This window comes from Haliotis asinina, chromosome 3, assembly GCF_037392515.1.
Source record: "Haliotis asinina isolate JCU_RB_2024 chromosome 3, JCU_Hal_asi_v2, whole genome shotgun sequence".
NCBI lineage: Eukaryota > Metazoa > Mollusca > Gastropoda > Lepetellida > Haliotidae > Haliotis > Haliotis asinina.
The window spans coordinates 82,450,995-82,473,581 of record NC_090282.1 but is presented as its reverse complement, the minus strand read 5'-3'; the positions used below and the strand labels follow the sequence as shown (position 1 = coordinate 82,473,581).

At 41.1% G+C, this 22,587-nt stretch overlaps 1 protein-coding gene across 1 annotated transcript in view; it reads right to left on the bottom strand.

Annotated features, from left to right (window-relative positions):
* LOC137278602 (probable ATP-dependent RNA helicase DHX34) overlaps positions 1 to 22,587 on the bottom strand; it is a 49,732-nt gene that overhangs the window by 941 nt on the left and 26,204 nt on the right. Inside the window, exons 15-28 of the mRNA XM_067811066.1 lie at positions 18,496 to 18,562; positions 16,269 to 16,376; positions 15,386 to 15,472; positions 14,146 to 14,220; positions 13,582 to 13,692; positions 13,289 to 13,444; positions 12,368 to 12,460; positions 11,953 to 12,099; positions 10,908 to 11,053; positions 10,688 to 10,798; positions 10,356 to 10,477; positions 4,829 to 4,996; positions 1,814 to 1,880; positions 1,202 to 1,353 (exon numbers count right to left, since the gene is read on the bottom strand). Coding sequence (XP_067667167.1) covers positions 1,202 to 1,353; positions 1,814 to 1,880; positions 4,829 to 4,996; positions 10,356 to 10,477; positions 10,688 to 10,798; positions 10,908 to 11,053; positions 11,953 to 12,099; positions 12,368 to 12,460; positions 13,289 to 13,444; positions 13,582 to 13,692; positions 14,146 to 14,220; positions 15,386 to 15,472; positions 16,269 to 16,376; positions 18,496 to 18,562 — 1,610 coding nt within the window. The remainder of the gene's footprint in view (positions 1 to 1,201; positions 1,354 to 1,813; positions 1,881 to 4,828; positions 4,997 to 10,355; positions 10,478 to 10,687; positions 10,799 to 10,907; positions 11,054 to 11,952; positions 12,100 to 12,367; positions 12,461 to 13,288; positions 13,445 to 13,581; positions 13,693 to 14,145; positions 14,221 to 15,385; positions 15,473 to 16,268; positions 16,377 to 18,495; positions 18,563 to 22,587) is intronic.

Below are 22,587 nucleotides of genomic sequence, written 5' to 3'. Positions count from 1 at the left end.
GTTATCAAATTGAAGTGTCTAGTAAACTTATTTTTGACATAAATTATCATTTCACTTTGGAAATCAACATGTTCTTGTATATATAACTTTCCTATAGTAGAGGATCATGGAAGCAATGTTTTTCTCTGTCCATCTGTTGTGGTTGTCTTTGTGGCAAGGGGAATACTGCAGCAGCTCCATACTTTCTGAACATACCTAATATGTGAATCAGGATGAAGCTACATTACTTCCTGCCTCATTACACGATATGCATCTTTCATTAATGTGGTTAAACGTATCGCACCAGAATCATCACATTACTCCTTTGACATTTCTCTACTTGACTCTAGATGACCAGGCAAGGGATTGTGAACATACCAGAACCAACAACTGTAACATTAATCTATATTATTGACTGGGAGCCTGTTAACATAGCACATGAAGACTGGGTCAGACAAACTGGTGGAACATCAAATCTGGGTCAGACAAACTGGTGGTACATCAAATCTGGGTCAGACAACCTGGTGGTACATCAAATCTGGGTCAGACAAACTGGTGGTACATCAAATCTGGGTCGGGCATACTGGAAACAGTTTATACTTGTATATTTATGCTATGAGTGGGTGATAACATCAAGTAACTATATCATCCCTCTAACTGCCATAACACTCAAAACAGAAGACAAAGTCAAAGACCCATCAATTAAAGAGGAAATCAATCACATACAAATATTCCCATATGCAGAATAACTTCAACTTAAGGCCATCATGAACTCAATCATCAAACTGTCTCTACACATGATAGTACAATGCATACACAGAGCTTACAACTGATGCAACCTGGTGTGGTGAGGTAGCCTTGCGGTTTAGGTGGTTACTCTTCACAAACAGGGTCCTGCTTCAGTGCCCCACATGGGTACTACATGATGAACTATTCCTGGTGTTCTAGGGATTACTAGGGATTACCTAGGCCTAACAAATGATCAGTTTTGAAACAACATCGCTGATTGCACAACTCAATCTGATTGCAACCAATCATACATCCTGAAGACATGTACCATGAAAGAGACGTACTAGAACAGGTTTGTAGGAAGATATGACAAGTAAGCTCTGTGGGAAGAAAATGGAGGGTTGGTGTTTCCAATGTTTCTATCAAATACTAGTGTATACAGTTATGGTGTAATTGTATACTGATGATTTCAAAATTGTAGACAAAAGCTTACAAGGCTTATCACCACTCTGACACTCCATCTGATGCTGGAGGCGTTCCACCACAGACACAATCAGGCTCACGTGACATCGTGGGCATTCCCACACTTTCTGCATGTGTGATGTGTATTCTTCCCACACACTGGCTGAGGTATCATCAAGGAGGCTGCAAACATGAAATAAATTAGCAGCCAGGAAATTCTAACAAACCTTTTCTACTTTTCTCCTGACAATTGATACAGAGAATCAATGAAGCTATGGCTCCTGGCAGCAGCTGCATAAAATAGTTTTTGCTGGCACTCTATTGAAGGTAGAGAATCAATCCTATTTCAACAGCTTACATAAGAACCAATCACAACACTACTACAACTATAATTTAACTTCACCAATAGTACTACTTGTCAAACAACAATTACATGTTATTCAACCCCACTGCTGTAAGTGTATGAAATAAGGCTTGACTGGTTAGATTTCTGACAGTAGGTCTAAATTAACAGCTAAATTCACCATATCTTGGTGTCTGGTCTGGTAAAATCTTTTCTTGGGTGGTAATTAACATTTTTTAAGTTACCAGCCCTGATGTCTGGCTGTGTCTTTGGCATATTTCATGCACTGGTACTACTCACCAGCCAACCGTTAAATAGGAATTGACTTGTGTTCCTCCTTTAACTGACTTCTCATTATCTTGACCTTCTGAAACAGAAACATGAAACTCCTGTTCCAGATAATGTGTAGTCTGAACACTTCATAGGAATCTAGTAACCTGTGGTCCTTAGTACCACTTTGTAATACTTCTGCATGGACAGCTAAATTAGGAGACAAACAGCTAAATTAGTAGACAAACAGCTAAATTAGTAGACAAACAGCTAAATTAGGAGACAAACAGCTAAATTAGGAGACAAACATTTATTTGTTTTTACAAATAGAGTACTTGATGCCTTGGAACTAAATTATCATCACATATTACTTTACAGCCATTATTGAAAGAGTACTTGATGCCTTGGAACCGAATTATCATCACATTTTAATTTACAGCCATTATTGAGAGAGTACTTGATGCATTGAAACTAAAGTATCATCGTGTATTGATTTACAGCCATTGAGAGAGTACTTGATGCCTTGGAACTAAACTATCATCACATATAATTTACAGCCACTACTGAGACAGTACTTGATGCCTTGGAACTAAATTATCATCACGTATAATGCTAGGAACACCAGCTCTAATTATCAGAGCCAATATCTGTATGATTTGGTTGACACCACACTAACATTAGTGGTGGTCCGATTAATTAAAATAATGAAAGATTAATCGCAATGACTAAACGATCAAGCGATTGATTATCTTTTCTCGTAATTGAATACAATCCTGGGACATTTGTTTGCATTAACCATATTTTTGACAATGCTGGTATTGTCTATTACATTTCATAAGCACTACAAGCTGATTCCAAGTCAGGACTGTTTTTAATCTTAAAAACCCCATTTTTCACTCCATTACAAGCTCTGGTTTGAGGTTTCTGGCCAACAACAAGACACACTGATATTCAAAGATACAATGTTTAATCAACGACTTTCGAAAGCTTGGTCAAGGGAAATTACTCTCAAATCATCATGTAGAAGAGCATACCATTAGAAAATCAAGATCACAAGATCACATAAATGCTCATTGTGAAATCTTGTGCAGTCAGTGATTCCCCAATTAGCATTTGGGCTTGTCTCTTAGATACACAAGTGAGCACGTGTATAGATGACTGAGTAGAAGCGCAAAATCTTGCGTTGCTTAATACTGATGCAGGTAGTCTGTCCTCCTTGTCATTGTGACAGTGTTCTTCAATTACCCCACTGCCCCATGTTGGCACAGATTAACTGTAATAGCCGCATTTCATGATGTGTCACAATAATCTAATTGAATTCCTTGCTGCTGGTGCACAACTTGATGTTAGTGCCAGAAGATGAATGGTTGCTTGAAGATGAATGGTTGGTCCTTCTTCATATTGCAGGTGGGGGGTGTCATAGGGCTCCTTCGATGGTGAAGTGAGGTCTAGCCCAATCGTAATCCAAGATGCAAGCCGATGACTCTCCCATGAGTCATCTCTATTCTTCTGCAAATGCATTTGCGAGTGGTCCAAAAGGGTTCATTTAACGTCGTCCCTGCGCCGAATGATAGAGTGATCTTCATCTCTGCATGCATTCCTGGAGTGGTAATCATTCAGTGAATGCTTCTATGCAGGCCTACGCGTGGAGACCACATCTGACACAGATGACGAATGATGACGATGCCTCATGCCGCATGCATCCTCTGAACTGCATAGAGATGATACAGTTGATGGTGAAGATCTTCTTCACCTGACAGACCTGTTGCTGAATCATCACACAAGGTGACTGTGATAGTTGTTCAAATGCTATAGTTGATGTAGATTTGCAGAAGCATCCGTCGTGTCGAGTGTAGATGTTTGTGTAAAAAGAAGACTCTCTGAAGATTCCCTGTTGTAGATTCAGTAGATTCAGTAGATTCAGTAGATGAAGATCTAGTAGATGCTGCATGTTGTGCTGATTCAATGTGAAGCTCTGTACCACAGGTAGTAGGAGTCGAGATGCGTCGGGAGGGATGATATCATCGCTGAAGAACTACACAGAAGAGCTGATGCGTTGTTTCAGCAATGATCTAGTAGTATCTAGTAGTTGAAGACTAGTCTTGGAGGACACAGATGACTTCAACTCTTTGGTTGAGATGACACCAGTTCTGAAGACAACCTCTTCTGGGACTAGAACCTTGTCTCCATGCTATCCCAACAGCATCCCAGGGGATTCACTATAAACCTGAATATCAGCAGACACTAGCACATAGATACCAGACGGAATACGAATCGAATTGCCAGACATGACTTGAGAGAGCCTGTATAAAAATTTTTATCACATATTTGAATAGTAAACAAATACAAACAAAATTCTTAAATTCTCCAGTGAACACTGGAAGAACAAGTAACCATGCAAGTAGGACATAACAATATGGAACAGCTTCACACAGACATAACTTACATTTGGATCAGCATTTTGTCAGAGAAAACGTAACCTTGCACAACGATGAAATACATGTTCAACAATGTGAAAAATACATAAATTTATCCAAAATTTCAAATCGTAATGATAATTAATGACCAAAGCTCTATACCAATATTAAACACTGTATAGGGACTCGAGTTGACTCCAACCGTCTTGTCGGTGGGTGGAGGAGAGAGTGACAAACAGGGCTGGTCATGTGACCAATGCGGCAGGAAACAGGGAGGCTTTCTAAGTGTGACTGTATGTCCAATTCAAAAGAAGGGAACTTTAAGGGATTTCAAGTGTTCCACTATCTTGACATAGAGGGAGGATATAAGCAAATATGCATGAGTCAGGATAAGGAAAAATAATATTTAACTACAAAAATACCCCTTTTCCAGAAATTTCTGAAAGGTATATTCTGTGCACATAAAAACCTCTTTGATGAGTGAGTGAGTGAGTGAATGAGTTTCACACTTCCTTTAGCAATATTCCAGCAATATCACAGTGGGGAACTCCAGGAAGGCATTATTGGAATGAGAGGTGACACACCAATACTGAGTTACAATGCAGAACTAAGGACACCTGGAACGTACCTGTACTCATCCCTACATACAGGTGCTGCTGTTCGGCAGCCATTATCCGTCGTATTGAGTATGTGACCTTACTGTCTAGGAACTCAGCCAGTTTACGAGCGAGGAGCTGTTCCAGGCGCCGGGCTCTGGTGCTCATCTTCCTCTGGTCATCCACCATGCTCATCGTGTCTGTGGAAGAAGCAATGCCAGTCATTTGTCTGAACTCAACTGAACTTCAACTGATCATTTCTTATTTCACTTTACTAATTGAACTGACCTTATTTAGTAAAACAGATAAAAAATGGTCTGAATTTATCCCTTCCTGTCTGAACCCCTCGTTCAAAATAACAAAAATGCATTGTATACAATCTTTAAACATTGAAAACTTCTTATCAAGAGTAGGAAGCTTTTTACAGAAGTAAAACATGTATACACATACACACTCTACACTTGAAATAACTGTCCACTATAAATCCAAAACAAAACAGAACAATACTGAGGTTCACTTATGTATTTTCTCTTTGAGCAATCCATATTAAATGGCACAAAGAAATCAAATAAAAAAAAATATTTTAGTGAATAAAATGGAATCAAACAAAATGATTTGATGCTTGACAAATGTCCGATGTCAAATAAATACTTTTCAAATATGAAATATTGAAATTATCATAGAAACCATCATTGCAAAATGTGAATACTGTATTTCTTTTCTCACAAACAGTCATAAAGTCTTTATCACACAAGTCTAATAGTTCAGAACATTTAACAAGAAGACAAAGTCATTAATATCCCCTGTAATGACAAAATGCTCTTCATGAATATGTCTAAAAGTTATGATTGTGCTAAATGTTTTGCCATGTAAAGAGGAAGGAAAGTACTGAAAGGTTTTTAAAGTTTCTGCTCCAGAAATGAGCACCAACACCAATTTCAGTTGAAGCCAAAATGTTTGCCATGGAAATGCAAAACATTTTATTCAGAAATCCAAGCCTATCAAAAGACACCAGTACACCACCAGATCTACCTATGTGCCAAGTCTGGTGAAAAAATATTTAGACAAACCTGTAGAGGTTTCCAATTCTTTGAAGAGAATCGTCCTCGGGGTACATATATGCATTTTCTGCTGCGGGAAAATGCCATGTGACAGTTGTATCAATGTTCTAATAAAATATTGTACAATAAACAAAAAGTCTTTTTTGTTCATTATATGGCCCATCACCACGTGGAGTCACCCCTCTGCCGCACATGCGCCGGCAACCAAGTAAGCATCCAAGCCTGTATCATCATTCCTTCTGCTGAATAAAGCAGTGAACAGAACTGCGGGGAGGCAGGTGGCCCTACCCCAAGGACGATTCTCTTCAAAGAATTGGAAACCCCTACAGGTTTGTCTAATTCTTTTTCACAGAGATCGTCCTTGGGGTACATATATGTATAAACTCAAACTCCAAAAGGCTGGAGGCTAGGGAGGAGGGAATTCTGGTACAGTATGGAATTATAGCAACTCAGAGCGATTGTAATTATGAAAAATTAACTTACACAAAAAATGCTCAGCTGTGATCTCGCAAAGTTTCCGCAAGAGGCATTATGGGAACCTACAGGAGTACCCGCACCGATAACCGACCTCAGAGCTAAGCATGATGTGAAGCTCTGTAAAAAGTGCGAACATAACCCCGCCTACATTGTGATTTCTATAGAGAGCACCATAATGGGGAAAACCCAACCTATAGCTGACAACAGATCGTACTAGATCAACAGTCGTGGGGCACGTCAACAGTGGAGACATAGCACTAATACGCATTAACAGCAGCGTCAACTGTTAATTAACCAAGACTCACTCAGCCGGGGTGGCAGGTTACTGTCCACTGGAGAGAACCAAAGTGCACTCTATCATGTGAGTGCGTATCAAGCTGGTAATGCTTAATAAATGTGTTAGGCCTGCTCCAAATAGCCACAGAGCATCTCTTCAATGGGCAGTACCAATGCGAATGCCTTGGAAGCAGCGACTGCCCTGACCCAGTGAGCCTTCAATCCCTTAGCCCGATAAGCAGCACAGATGACCAAAGCTAGCCAGCAGGATAGGGTCTGTTTACTAGCTGGCAACCAACCCTTCCCACCACCATAACAGCTGAACAGATGGGTACCCGTACGGATCCCTTGTATTCGTTCGATATAGACTTTGAGGGTCTTACGGACATCCAAAGGGTGAGTGCACAATGCAGAGGTCCCTGATGTAGAAGGCTGGGTGAGAGTAGGAAGTTCCATGGGAGCTGTCACATGGAAAGCATGATCGACCTTCGGATGGTAAGAATCCAGGAGGCGAATACTGACACGGTCTGGATGAAACACAGTCAGCACCGGGTCTACTGACATGGCATGTAAATCACCAACCCTTCTCGCAGTTGTTACCGCCACCAGAAATATGGCCTTCCATGTTAACAGCTGGAAATAGCCGATAGACATGAGAAAGTAGGACCAGACAGCCAATCAAGTATGACTGACAAATCCCAAGGTGGGCTGGGAGGCCTTATAGCAGGTCAAACCAGATCCATGCCAGCTAAAAAATGCTGCACAAGAGGGTGCTGCTACAGAAGAGCATGATCGATAGGAGTGTGGAAAGTGGAAATAGTGGTGGAGTAGCCACGAATGGTCAAAACCACCAAGCCTTCTTCCAAACGAGCTTGCAAAAACTCCAATACTCGAACTAAATCCGAAGAAAAGGGATCTGCACTTCCCCTATCTGTACACCTGCGTGCATAGCGGGACCACCTATCCTCATATTGATTCTGAGAGGGAATGTCCGGTCGTAAAGGTAATAGAACAGGAGGCTGAGCCAGAAACCTGAGAATTACCAGCTCTGTGACGGCCAAAGAGGTGCCAGAAGCACAAGCAGCCGAGCTGGCTGAGTGGACAGCTGCGAGAGGACACGGGGAATCAGGGGAAGTGGCGGAAACGCCCACAGAACCTGTCCCATTCAATCCAGCAGGAAGGTGTCGCATCTACCAGGAATGATCCGTATGACTGGGAGATAACTCTGAATACCCGCAAATCTAGCATCCACTCATGCGGGGTCAGGATCTGGTGAGAGAGAGTGTCTGCTTGCACGTTCTCCAGCCCTGGGAGATCAACTGATTGCACCAGAGGAGGATATCCCATGTCTTCCAGATGAGCGCTCGGGACACTGTGCCGCCTTGCTTCAGGATGTACGTCATGTCCATATGGCTGTCCAACTGAAGACGAACCACCTGGCCCCTGACATGATCCAGAAAGCACTCGAAAACCAACCGTACAGCTCTCAGTTCTAAGACATTGATGTGAAGACTGGCTTCGGCTTCAGATCAGCATCCAGACGCCAACCGACTGCCCAGAACATCCCCAGCCCCAGAGGGACGCATCGGTTTGAACTGTAAGAGCTGGCATTGGGAGCTCCAAACGCACCCCCTTGGAGAGATTCCCGACATCGGTCCACCACTGAAGGTGAGGAGACAGCAACCTGGGAACTGTTGCACACTTCTCCAAATCCTCTCACTGAGCCCACAGACTAGTCACAGCTTGCTGTATGGGGTGCATCCTCAACCGCGCCTGCCATACGACAGAGACTGCTGCTGCCATATGACCCAAGAGATGAAGCCAAGTTTGTGCAGGTGCTTGCGGCTGTGCGAGGAAGGAAGACACCATCTCCTGCACACTGCTGACCCGGTCGGGCAGCAGAGACACTAGGTAGTGATGTGTTGTGAACCTCACCCCAAGAAAGACCAAGTCTTGGGGCCGAAGGGGAGCACTGTGAACTGGTAACACACCCAGTTATAAGAGAACCGAAGGAACTGCTTGAACGAGGGGTGTATATTGACACATGAAGATACGCATCCTTGAGGTCAATCAACGTAAGACAATCGCCGGGCTGAACAGCGGAAATCACAGAGCAAATAGTCTCCATCTTGAAGGATGGAACTTCTATCATGCGGTTCACCCCCTTGAGGTTAAGAATGGGACGGAACCTGCCGTCCTTCTTCGAAATGAGGAAGTACGTGGAGTTAAATCCCGCCTGTTCCTCGCCCAGTGGTACACACACTATTGCGGACTTGTCCAGCAAAGCCTGAGACACGTCTCACAAAATACTCACCTTGATCGGACAGGACAGCACCGGAGTGGGTTGTATGCCGATAAACTCAGACGGGCCTCACTTTCACAGTGGTACATGGCCAACACAAAAGATGGACAGCACCCAAGGATTTCGCGTTGCCTTCTTCCATTCCGGAAGGAAGAGGGAGAGGCGACCACCCACTCTAGAAGTGACAGGGACTGCCCCACGGGAACAGTCAGCTTGTCTAACAGGGGGGTCGGGGCAGACCCTGTGCAACCACGAAAAGGCTGAAAAGTCTGAAAAGGCTGCTGTGAGCTAGACCTGGGAGCGCGGGAGCGAGAAACCCGCAGTTGTCCAACAAGGCCTATGAGTCTTTAAAAGACGTCGCAGTACCAGGAAAATCGAATCGTCCCTCAGCTGGTAATGCTGAACAAGCTCTGGCAAATCAAAGTGGAGGTGAGTACCAAATAGAAGGAGATCCATCACATCCCGCAACAAAGAAGGGAGAATGCAGAGCTTCATCTGCGAGGGTTGCCTAGGAGCAAACGCCTCGCTCGGCAGGCAGAACTCAGCCGAGTCTGGGTGGCTAGTCAGGACTGCAGCATGGGGAATACCTTGTGCGATACGCTGACGCACCTCCACCAAGGCTGAGGAAAAGGATAAAGCCCTCTCAGACTCCTCAACTTCCCCAACGTGCATAGTCTCGATCTCTGATCCCGAGCCCCAGTCCGGATCCTCTCGGAAAAAGGACCCACAGCAGATGCAGGAGATGCAGGAGGAAGCTCGGACATAACCGAGTTCTCCACTCTTGTGGGGAGGGGTGGTGCAGGGACCGGAACCCCAGGAATCCTCAACAGACCCTGGGCCAGTTCGGAGAGAGGGACTGGGAGTGAACCCTCCCTCTACAGGGTAGCCGAGCCGTCCGGACCCGAAGCCAAAGACAAGGGATCAGTCGCCTCCAGGCTAGCGGACCAAGCAGAGCTCGGCGATCCCATCCCCAGACTCTCCGTCCCCCGCCCAGAGTGAGTGAGGAACTCCTGCCGGAGACCTCCAATCGACTCATGGATGTGTGACTTCACAGAGTCCACATGCTGCTGAAACGACTGCCTAATGAGTGACATGTCAAAACCATGGCTAGACTGAGAAGAAGAGGGCTACAACGTAGGGGCAGAAGACTTAGTTTTTCTTTATGAAAGAGGAAGTTGGCCCCGCTCCTCTTTCGGGCCCCAAGGGAGAAGCCCAAACACAGCTCACACACATTGGGCACATGACCCACTCCAGAAGAGACAAATGTGCATTGATGCACAGACAGAGACAATTTAAATAGACACAAAATACGTTTTGGGGGGTGAAAAGACAATAATGGTCATGGTTGAGAGGTCTGTAAGGCTAACAGAGAGACATTCAACCAGCTGTGGGTGCTCCATGCCCAATTCAACCTCACAGGCAGTGAAACAACTCATATCATACCTTCCAGACGTACTCGAAGTAAGTTCAGCCATGTGGCTCGGAGATGTAAGATGCTGGATATGACACTATCAGCAGACTCTGCATCAGGGAACCGGATCTCCAGCCAACCGTCACACACCAACCTGAAAGACACAACACCATCACTGTCATGTTGCCATCACTTGGAAATCTCCAGCCAGTCATCACAAACCAACCTGAAAGACACAACACCATCTGCCATGTTGACATCACTGAGAGGCCTCCAGCCAGTTATCACACAACACCATCACTGCCATTCTGACCCGACTTTACAGGCACTGGTGAAGTAGCTAGATGCAAGATTGGCCACCTACCTGGTGCAGTCGGCATTAGCATCAATGCAGTTGGAGAAGAGGGTGATGGTCTGCAGCGCTGGTACCCGCATCGTGTTGATCAGGTAAGGCTTGTTGGTTTCCAGGACAGAACTGTTGGCAAGACAAATTATTTGAAATATGACGGAGTGTTTATTCTCACTTGTTTGATGTTCTAAATGGCAAGAAGAAATTCTCCACCCTTATCACTATGGTAACTTACACAAATGCAAGAACCTCATGTTTGCTGCTCAGTCGACCCCTTAGCTCACTGGGGGTGGTCTTGTTGTCCTTGATATCACTTGGTCGCAACACCTCGGGTTTGCTGGCGAATACACTTGTTGGATGCAGGAGGATGAAAGCCTTGTTCTGAAGTAAACATGTTGACATATGTCATGAATACTGGCCTGTGCTGTTGCCACATCAGAAATGTCATTCTACCATTCTAAATCTCACAGAATCCTCTACTACTGGTGAGTCATCAAATCACATGAAAGAGAATAATATCCAGAACCAAGGACAAGCTCCAGAGCTAGAGGCCTGTATCACATGGAGCTGCTGAAAGATCACTCCATGAAAGTCATTGTGACCATGTATATTACTGTTAATTATTCTATAACAAGCACCTGTTGTTTCTTTCGGCAGCAATGCTTCAGTATTGGACACCACTTAAAAACATGATAATGATGAAGACATTCATAGCAACACACCATGCACCATCAAGGAATGCATGTTTGTGTTGTAACATGAAGGTCAGCTTTCATCTCATTGGTCAGAAATAACTAAAAGTTGCCCTGAAGCTAAGTGCGACATCATTCCAGTCTCAAGGACGATATCTGTATAACATGTACAATGCAGTAAAGCATGTAATCTTATCTTAATTATCGGTTTTGCCTACTGTAACACCTTGGTAACATACTATCATTTTGATTTCTGAGGTGGCAAAATCCTAAATCCTAAAACAATTATTGTTTCAGTAATGTGCAAAGAAGTTTGCTGAAGACAATTTGGGAATAAAAGTTGCCCTGAAGCTAAGTGCGACATCATTCCTGTCTCAAGGACGATATATGTATAACATGTACAATGCAGTAAAGCATGTAAAACCTTTATATCAGTTTTAATCAAATTACTTTTCACATTAGTAACAATAAACTAAATGTATAGACTACATAATACTTGAATTTGGTGGTGAAGTTGATTCACGTGAAAAAAACAATCCCAGGGAAACAGTAAGATAAATATATGACATGTACAGAGTAGGCAGAAACCTTTGTATGGAAAGCCTGCTCAGAGTCACCCTTGTAGGAGTTGCAATCATCAGCTAGCGCCACCTGGGGGTACAGCCCACTGCACAGGATCACCTTGAGCAAGTTGATATCACGAAGATTGAAGCTCCGGGTCTTGTTTGCTGTCTCCTGTTGGTGGTAAAGAACAAGGTTACACGCTTTGACTCATCGGTGAGGGGCAAAAGCAGGGTGACGTTAAAGTTGTACATATGGTTGCTCTGTACAAAAACCTTATGTTACTTCTTGATTTGAACAAAACAATTAGCACTGAAAATGACTTCATATTCACATAAACAACTCCGTCCCTACATATCTCTCATATCCTCCCATATCCCCAAAATATCCTCCCCTTACCTTGCAACTGCCCCTACCCATCCTCCATGTCCCTCTAACTCACCTGTAGCTGATTAAGGTCATGTGACAGCCGGAATTCAAGATCCTTGATGTCATCGCCCTTGTCATCTTCATCCCCATCACTCAGCTGGTAGTCCTGAATCACAGCAGCTCATTACATTCTTGTTCCGGAACTGATCCCTACTGTCCTCTGTAACTTCACTTCATTAAATTATCTGTTTTGCCTACTGTAACACCCTGGTAACACAATATCATTTTTATTTCTGAGGTGGCAAAATCCTAAATCCTAAAACAATTATTGTTCCAGTAATGTGCCAAGACGTTTGCTGAAGACAATGTGGGAAATACTTCATTGTAAGTAAACTTAGCCTCAATATTATTCGTTACACTGCTACACTGAGTCTACAAACCCTAATCAGCGGTCGCATCAGCAAACCTTTGAGCAATTTAAGACCATCCAATCAAATGCGAGACAACAGCTACTGTTCAGGGTTTGGTGGGACTAACAAAAATTCCTCAGTCACTGACGCTGATCTCTCCACAAAACATAAATCCATAAAACACAGGTGTTTGACCTGCAGTATATAGATTGGGGCTTTCTCTTGACATGGGTACCATTAGCTAATATTTCCATGAGCAAACATCCTTGTGTATTGACAAAAATGCAGTTTTCACCAATGTTTTTGCTTACTGTAGTGCCATGTTTCATGTGCATTAACGGAAAGTAGCATTCAGAACTGTTCATGTACAAACCTAGTCAAGGTAAAAGTTCAAACATTATGTGTGAATGTCAACCTTTGCAAATTTGGTAAGCTGTGTTCTGATTGGTCAATTGAAAAACCCTTCTACTAGGGTTTGTTACAAGTATAAGCAGAGTAATGAATAAGACTGAGCCTGAGTTTTCTTAGACTGGGAAATGCTCCCTTTATCAAGGGTTAATTTATCATTTTGTATGTCTACCTACATCCTCAGTGAACTTGAGAACTTTCCTCTTCTTGGACTCATTATTCTGTTCTCTCTTCAACTGCCCCAGACGCTTCCTCTCCCCATGACGCTGTCGTCGTTCCTCACTGGTATAGTAGCGCTCTTCTTCCTTAACTTCATCCAACAGCCCATGGTCCTTAAATATGAGCACCAGACTCCTGTTCTCACACAACTTTAATACTCTATATCTTGCTCCATATTTGGAGGAAACAATTTGTTTTAGTTTCCACATGACCTAATGACATATCAGTCAGAAGATCTATCCTTACTTACCCTCAGGAGTTCCCGAAACTGTCGCTTTAGTTTGTTCATCTCATAAAACCTCTGTTCCTCAAGACCTCGTCTCTGACACCACTTCTTGGTTCCTCGTCCCTCAGCCTTTACCTGTTAACAGTTACCACAATAGCATGTCAGCATATTAAGGTTGTAAAGGATTGTTAAGAGGTAAAAACTGGAAAGACCCACACCCACACCCCAACAACCCCTGCAAAAGTTCAGGTGACAAAAAATATACAACTGCACCACAAACAAAAGACAGCTTTCAGTCTAAGGTCTACAAACAAGCATTTTCAGGCTGTTCAACTTGTCATGAAAACAACATAATATCCAAAACAAAAGAGTCCAACTTATCAATAGAAATCAGCTCAATGCAATGTTTGCATTGGTGTTTCAACATAAATTACAGAAAGGCTCATGAGTTCCATTCACAGAAACAGAAAACAGACATACATGCTGAGTCTTATGTCCTTAAGCTTTCAAATTTGCACAAATGGATACATATGCTAAATTAGCTTGTCTCCTATGGTCAAAATCTGTGTAGGTGTAAGAAATGAGTACCTGTATCCATTCATCTGCTGCATTCAGCAGCGTGAAGGGGTCACCATGGTCCGACTCCAAGGGCTTCCTTGCTGCCTAGGAATCATAGCAAGAACAGGGTTAAACTCTTCATGGCCTTTGGTAATCCTGCGTCCCCACCAGTCCTTCACAACCAGGGAGCTCCAGATAAGATTTAGTTCATGTCGGTACTGTACCTACTGTATTTTTGGAGTAGGTATTTTGAATGTTCAGTGGGTATTTCATTTTCCATTACCTACTGCTTTCAAATATGTGGGTCTTTCAGTCATTTTCCTCACCTAAGTATATGCCATTGAATTTGCTTATTAAGGTATATACTGCCTTATGTCTTTTTCATTACACAAGCAATTTTGATCAATATATTCCGTACACACATTTTAACCCTTTTGTGCATCTAACATTTCATATGCATAATTGGTATGCAGCAACTATTTTTCAATGAGTAACTGGTATGAAACAATTGTTTTGCAACATATAATTGGAAATTTTCTATACGCATTTTACCTGGTTATGCATAATTGGTATGCAACAATTATTTTTCAATGTGTAACTGGTACTCAACAATTATTTTCCAACACATAATTGAAAATTGTATTTGCGTATTTTACCTGGCTATGCATAATTGGTAATTAAGTTGAAGGTCAGCACTTTTGACAGTCCATTATAACAACAAAGACAATTGCTCATATCATGTTGATTAAAACAACAACAAAGACAGTTGGTTTATCTGCCAGTTCATCAAAATAACAAAGAGAGTTGGTTATATATGCCAGTTCATTAAAAAAAATAACAAAGACAATTGGTTATATCTGACTGTTCAATAAAACAACAAAAAGAGTTGGTTATATCTGCCAGTTCATTAAAACAACAACAAAGAGAGTTGGTTATATATGACAGTTCAATAAAACAACAAAGAGAGTTGGTTATATCTGCCAGTTCATCAAAACAACAAAGACAGCTGGTTATATCTGCCAGTTGGTTATATCTGCCAGTTCATCGAAACAACAAAGACAGCTGGTTATATCTGTCAGTTGGTTACATCTGCCAGTTAGTTATATCTGCCAGTTTATAAAAAGCAATAAAAAGAGCATGAGGAAGCTGGGACCAAATGGTGCAATTGGTTTTATATTGTTCAGTTGAATGTATGCATATTCATTATGTGTCCATTGTTGTTGGTATCAAGTAGTTTCTTGCTGAAAGCATGGTGAGCCACAGTACTTACAATAGCATCTCTGTCTTGGTGGGCCTTCATAGTAAACGGAGACTGTACACTCATGGCTGCCGCAATCGTTAACACTGGGTCTATCATCTGGGGTAATAGCACTCAAAACATTAACCCAAATGTATCACTCCAAAAAATTCATGAGAAAAAGTTTAATAAAACTTGGTGCAAACACTCAATAATACCCATGCATATTTGGGGTGGAGTGCTAGCCTCATGATAGAAGCTTGTCACTGGTCTGATTCCCCACTTGGGTACATTGTGTGTACCCAAACTTAATATTGCTGGAATATTGTTAACAGTGGCATGAAGAAGAAATTACTCTCTCTGTCTCTTACCTATTCATCAAGTATTCTGGAAAACACATTCTTTATACAGCATCTTAAAATATGTGAGTCAGAATAAAATATCTTCCAGTTAATCAGAAACATTAAGGGTTTAAAAATGTAACCCATCCCTATAAAAGAAAATATCTTCCAGTTAATGAGCACAACTGATTATAAATGTAACCCATCTCTATAAAATAACATATCTTCCAGTTAATGTGAAGCATGGGGTCTATTAAGTGGAAGCCATCCCTTCAAAATAAAATATGTTCCAGTTAAAGAGAAGCACAAAGGCTTAGAAATTTAACCCATGCCTATAAAATAATTTCTTAATTGTGTTGGCTTGATTACAAATAGATACCAACATACATTATGTGAGCACCTGTCATTAAGTCATTTATTATGCATTCAGTATTTTTACAAGAGTTATCACGACAGGCAAAGCATTGATTGTCTATGGATTTGATGATTAGCGACATCTCAACAACTGTGTCAGTACCAATACTCAACAACTGTGTCAGTACCAATACTCAACAGCCTCAGTATGGAAAGCTTACATGGAAGATGGAGCCCATGATGAGCATCTTGCCGATGACCACATCCACTGGTAGCTGAGATAACATCTGCCCAATAGGAGTCAGTGCCTCATCCTCAGTCAAAGCCCCCTACAGTCAGAGAGTATAACAATGGGCATCTCTACACACTCAACTAGAGGGATATACTGGGCCAATCATGCATCTCTACACACTCATCTCAAAGGACAATGGGCAAATCATGCATCTCTACACACTCATCTCAAAGGACAATGGGCCAATCATGCATCTCTACACACCCATCTGGAAGGACAATGGGCCAATCATGCATCTCTACACACTCAACTGGAATTACATTAGGCCAATCATGCATCTCTACGCACTCAAATAGAAGAACACTGGGCCAATCATGCATCTCTACACGCTCAGCAGGGAAGACAATGGGCCAATCATGCATCTCTACATACTCAACTGGAGGACAATGGGCCAATCATGCATCTCTACACATTCGACAGTGACAACATTGGGCCAATCATGCATCTCTACACACTCAACTGGAGGACATTGGGCCAATCATGCATCTCTATACATTCGACAGTGACAACATTGGGCCAATCATGCATCTCTACATACTCAACTGGAGGACAATGGGCCAATCATGCATCTCTACACTTTCGACAGTGACAACATTGGGCCAATTATGCATCTCTACATACTCAACTGGAGGACAATGGGCCAATCATGCATCTCTACACATTCTACAGTGACAACATTGGGCCAATCATGCATCTCTACACACTCAACTGGAGGACATTGGGCCAATCATGCATCTCTACACATTCGACAGTGACAACATTGGGCCAATCATGCATCTCTACATACTCAACTGGAGGCCAATGGGCCAATCATGCATCTCTACACATTCTACAGTGACAACATTGGGCCAATCATGCATCTCTACACACTCAACTGGAGGACATTGGGCCAATCATGCATCTCTACACATTCTACAGTGACAACATTGGGCCAATCATGCATCTCTACACACTCAACTGGAGGACATTGGGACAATCATGCATCTCTACACATCATAAGGGTCCATGAGGGCTGCAAGAAGGCAATACATATTAGGAATGAGAATATTTTCCTGATTACCATAACATGTCACAAGATGATGTTGCATCAGTCATATTCACTCCAGTGATAACAAAAGATATTATTTGTCATGTTTTGACTGCTGACAGTGATACAACAATTGTATTACGTCACAATGTGTGTTGACTATTATCGTCCTGAGTGTGGATACATTCCATGTTGCTCATCTCACAAAGAAAATAGATAAAATATCAAATTCAATGAAAAAACACTTTTTAAAAATTCTCAAATATCTGATAACAGTGATTGCAAAATATAAACTGAATTTTTGAAAGAATATGGTTTGTTTCACCGAATACATCCATGAATTGTAAGGTCAGAACTATGTCTCAGATCTAGGCTACCATTTAAATAGCTCCTAGATAAAACATTTGGTATTGTACTTCCATTTATATCCACTGTGCTGTAATTGATTCAGCAGTCATCAGGTGACATAAATATTCAGAGGTTTCTGAAGGCTTATTGTGATCCCACTTGAGCTCAACCTCAGTAAAGTAGTCAATATCATGTGTCAAGTCCCCACCTCGAACTATAATCTATCTTACATAGTGATCAGACCAAACCTGCGTTTATCCCTAGGCACGAGCACCTGCCCATGGAATGTACAAACACTCACATTACCCACTTGGATCAAACTACTCTTTGCAACATGCAAGAAAATCAGAGTGAATATATTCTCATGAATATTTGATGTCCAGTCATGTTCCTAAGGAGTTACATTACACTAACCTGACTTCAAGATATTATTCTCTGCTTATCATATTACCTTTGTTATTGAGGAATTTTAATGAGGTACTTTAGGTTAATACCTGACTTCAATTATATTTACATATATGGAGGTGTAGATGTGGCTACTGGTGTGTTTACAGTGTAAATACATGTAAATATGACCACAATAACAACTTTACTACAAATATGGACAGCAACACAATATCATTATATTGCCAGCAAACCTACTTCATAGCAATATCAGTCTTTAAACTGGTAATGGCAACTTCAAACTTGGTAATTTTCACCGACATTTCCTGAGAGGAGCCAAATATCTGCATCTTAGTCTACATAAATCCTTGAATACAGTCATGTTTTTAGCACATACCTGCTCCTTGAGGAATGCTATTGAGGTCTCAATGCTGGACATTGCTGGAGCCTCAATAAAAGGGAATCTGGAAAGAAAGTATTCCTTTACAATGGTGCACTCAACCACAATTATTCTGTGATGGGCCTCTAGTTGAACCAATCAGTTGTTGAGGGGGACAGCAATGTCATATTTGCACCTGATGATGTCTTACCTATCAATGTAGTGATTAGTGTTCACACTCTTTCAATTTACAAAACAGTAATACTCACTCTCCACATTTTCCCTCAATGAAATCTAATGTTAAATCTGAGTACAGTACAGTACAGTACAGAACCACTGGTTTGCCTGAACAAATACAGTTCGGAGAATTTCATGAAAAAATTCCACAGATTAAGTAGTTTCATTATCAATTTGTTCCATTTAGTCAACACCATGTGGATTCCAAAAGGCTTTTGATTCCAATAATAAAAAATCGTTATGGTTTTCACTTTTAAAAAAAGGCGATCATTTTTACAAAACATGTAGTCTGTTATAAAAGTTTCTTGCACTTCTATAATGAAGTACATTGTTTGCTTTTGTACAATTTGACAAGTCCTTAGTCCTTCATTATTATTTTTTTACGCTGCTTTTAGTAATATTTCAGCAACAATACGGTTGGAACACCAGAAATGGGCTTCACACATTGTATCCATGTGGGAAATCAAACCTGGGTGTTTAACATAAGCAAACGCTTTAACCACTAGGTTACCACCTAGTGTTTTCTACTAGCTTGGCTTGGCGTGTCTGTTTTAAGATGCTGAGTTAAGAGATAATTCTTTATTATCCCAAATGAAAAAGCTTTGCATAGTTAACATTGAAAACACACACAATACAACAAAAGATTACTAAAGTGGCCAACAACAATGCCCATTCTAAGATGCTTCAGTGAAACATCAATGGTTATCAGATTATAATGAGTGAGTGAGTGAGTGAGTGAGTGAGTTGAGTTTTACGCCGCACTCAGCAATATTCCAGCTATATGGCGGCGGTCTGTAAATAATCGAGTCTGGACCAGACAATCCAGTAATCAACAACATGAGCATCGATCTGCGCAATTGGGAACCGATGACATGTGTCAACCAAGTCAGCGAGTCTGACCACCCGATCCCGTTAGTCGCCTCTTACGACAAGCTGAGTCGCCTTCTATTGCAAGCATGGGTTGCTGAAGGCCAGATTATAATGTGAACCTTTTGTATTGCATCACAGTATATTGGCTTCACTGCACCATTCTAGTCCATACTTGAAAATTTGGCATTAAGTCTGTTGTCATCGTCTTGTACAGCCTCCAACAGTAAAATACTCTGGTGAATCCTGTTTCTTGGTGTGCAGTTGTTTCACTAAATAAAGATCACTGGTGGAACATATGCTTGTGTTTTCCGACAGATAAATTGCCTTACTTCGACTCACAATTTAACAGCAAATATGGTAATATTCGTAATGTTCATATTCCCACAATGCAATCGTGTGATGTTGCTTAACTAGTCAGCTTTATCTGGATGTACTGATCTAAACTTACATTGGTACTAGAAATGCAATGATCATATTGCCTCATATGGTTTACATTAATCACCCATGCAACAAAAATACTTCAAGGAAGATACTCAACCTGAGCATGAAGCATCATCAAACTGTTTATTATTTGTTGTTCTGGTAATGTTCGTCTACGCCAGTAGAACAGTTAGTCCTGTGTAAAGATTCTTATTTTAGGTCATCAACATTGTCAGTTTTTTGCTGCCTTTGATCAATCATAATTATCCTTAGAAAGTATTACATTTGGCATCTGAGAAAAGAAATACAGTTTGCCCCACCACCATTAATAGTGTAAACAAGCATCCTCATACTTTAACTATAATAGTTCAGGGCGAAAGTGTCTTTTATTACACTATACATGGTGGTAGAGTGAACTAAATTTTTTGAAGTACAGATAAGTGATGAATAAATGATAATATATTTAGGACACAGAGCTGTATAGTGGAGACATTAGAATTTTTGCTGAGAAAAAATTAGCACAAAAGTATAATAAAATAACCATTTGAAACAACTGATAAAGCATTATAAAATGATGAACAAACATTATAATAATTTATTTAAAACATTGATGTTTGCTAGGATGAAAGACTTTCGAGACCTGTTTGTTCGTCAGCCAGATGGAGGAAGTTCAAATTCAGGAAATAGGATAAGAGTGGTGTCATTTAAATGCTTTCTTTTCAATTTGTTGCTTGCAAACAGTGCTGCTATCTTGCATTTAAAGTCCTGAAATCTTACTTGCTGTGTTAACAATTTTGGAAAGATAACAATCAATTCTGAACAGACAGATCCCCATAAGGGCAATGTATACTGACAACTAAAATACTAGACTTGTAGAATAATGACAATGTGGATGTGTCAGTCTTAAATAACAAAGACGACATAAAACAGTATAGCAGCTTTAGTCCTTTCTTATATATGTAGTCAGTATTGCTGTTCTAGGTGAGCTTAGAATTTATCACTGTGCCAAAGTACTCATATTCCTCAACTCTATCTGTGGTTTTATTATCAATGGAAATTGGCAACAAGCTCACTTTTACATTTTTGAAAATTAAAAAACATCTCTTTTGTTTTCTTAACATTTAATTTAAGGAAGTTGATGTTATGCCAATCAATAAATTTTGTGATTTCAGAGCAATAGTCATTCAACAAGTGTCTTATAAAACCTGCAAGTGCAACATCATTGGCCAACTTCACCGTTAAACAATGTGAAAAAATACTAACACAGACATTTGCATATAATAAATAAAACAGGGGAAAGAAGGAAATATTATGATAATAATAAGGGTATTTATAGAGTGCTAGTTTCACATCACTGAGGGACATGCTAAAAGCTCGTATCACATATATGCATATGCACAGGACGGACAACAGTAGGTACAGTTAGTAGTAGTTTTGGAAGAGATACGTTTTTAGTCCAGATTTAAACACAGATAGCGTAGGTGCACTCTTGAGGTTAAATGGGAGAGAGTTCCATAATGAGGCAGCTGCATGTGAGAAGGATCGAGCCCCAAAAGATTTCAGTTTATATACTGGTACAGTCAAGAGCAGTTGGTCAGATGATCGAAGATTTCTAGAGGGCTTGTAGTGGGCAAACATCTCCTGAAGACAGACAGGGGCAGTGTTTTGAAAAGACTCAGAGACTAAAGAAAGAATCTTAAAGTCAGTCCTTTCACGGATCCTGAGCCAGTGCCGTGACTTTAGAGCTGGGGAGATGTGAGAATGGAGCTTAGTCCTAGTTATGATACATGCAGCCCTGTTCTGTATCCTCTGCAGTCTGTTCAGCTGATCTCCTGATATTCCCACGAGTAAGCTGTCACAGTAATCCAGACAAGAAAGTATGAGAGATCTAGCCAGAGTGGCTGTGGTTTCAGCTGTAAGAAGATGACGGATTGATCCTATGTTTCTCAAATGAAAGTGACATACTTTGCAGAGATGGTCCACTTGCTTATCCATAGTAAGAGAAGAGTCAATAAAAACACCAAGATATCTTTCACATGTGGCGAGAAAGGTATGAGAGACTGTCCGATTTGCAGGTGGGTTAGCCAGGATTTTTGCTGTCTAGAAGGTGGAGCGATGATGATGGCGTAAAGAACACAACCTTTTGAGGTGCCAGTGGATACGAATGTTGTTACTGATTGGGTGTTATTAACAGTTAGAAACTTGGGTCTATTTACAAGAAAAGATTCTGTTCATTTCATAACACATGGGTTGACTGACATATTGTAAAGCTTTTCCATTAAAATATGAGGCTGGCTGGTATTATGAGCAGAAGAAAGGTCTGCAAACAGAATTCATACATAGGAATGGGAAAGTCCTAAATGTTTGTAAATATTTCTTCAATAAAGTGACAGTAACGTCCTTGACACCTCGCCTGGTCCTGTAGGCAAACTAAAGAGGTTCAAGAAGGTGCTATGTTTCTCAAAGGAGCAAACGCTTCACAATTCTTTTCAAACATTTCACAAGTATAGGCATCAAAGCAACTGGACGGAAATCATTTTCAACAGTTGGGATTTTAGGTACTAAAATAATATTGGAAATTTT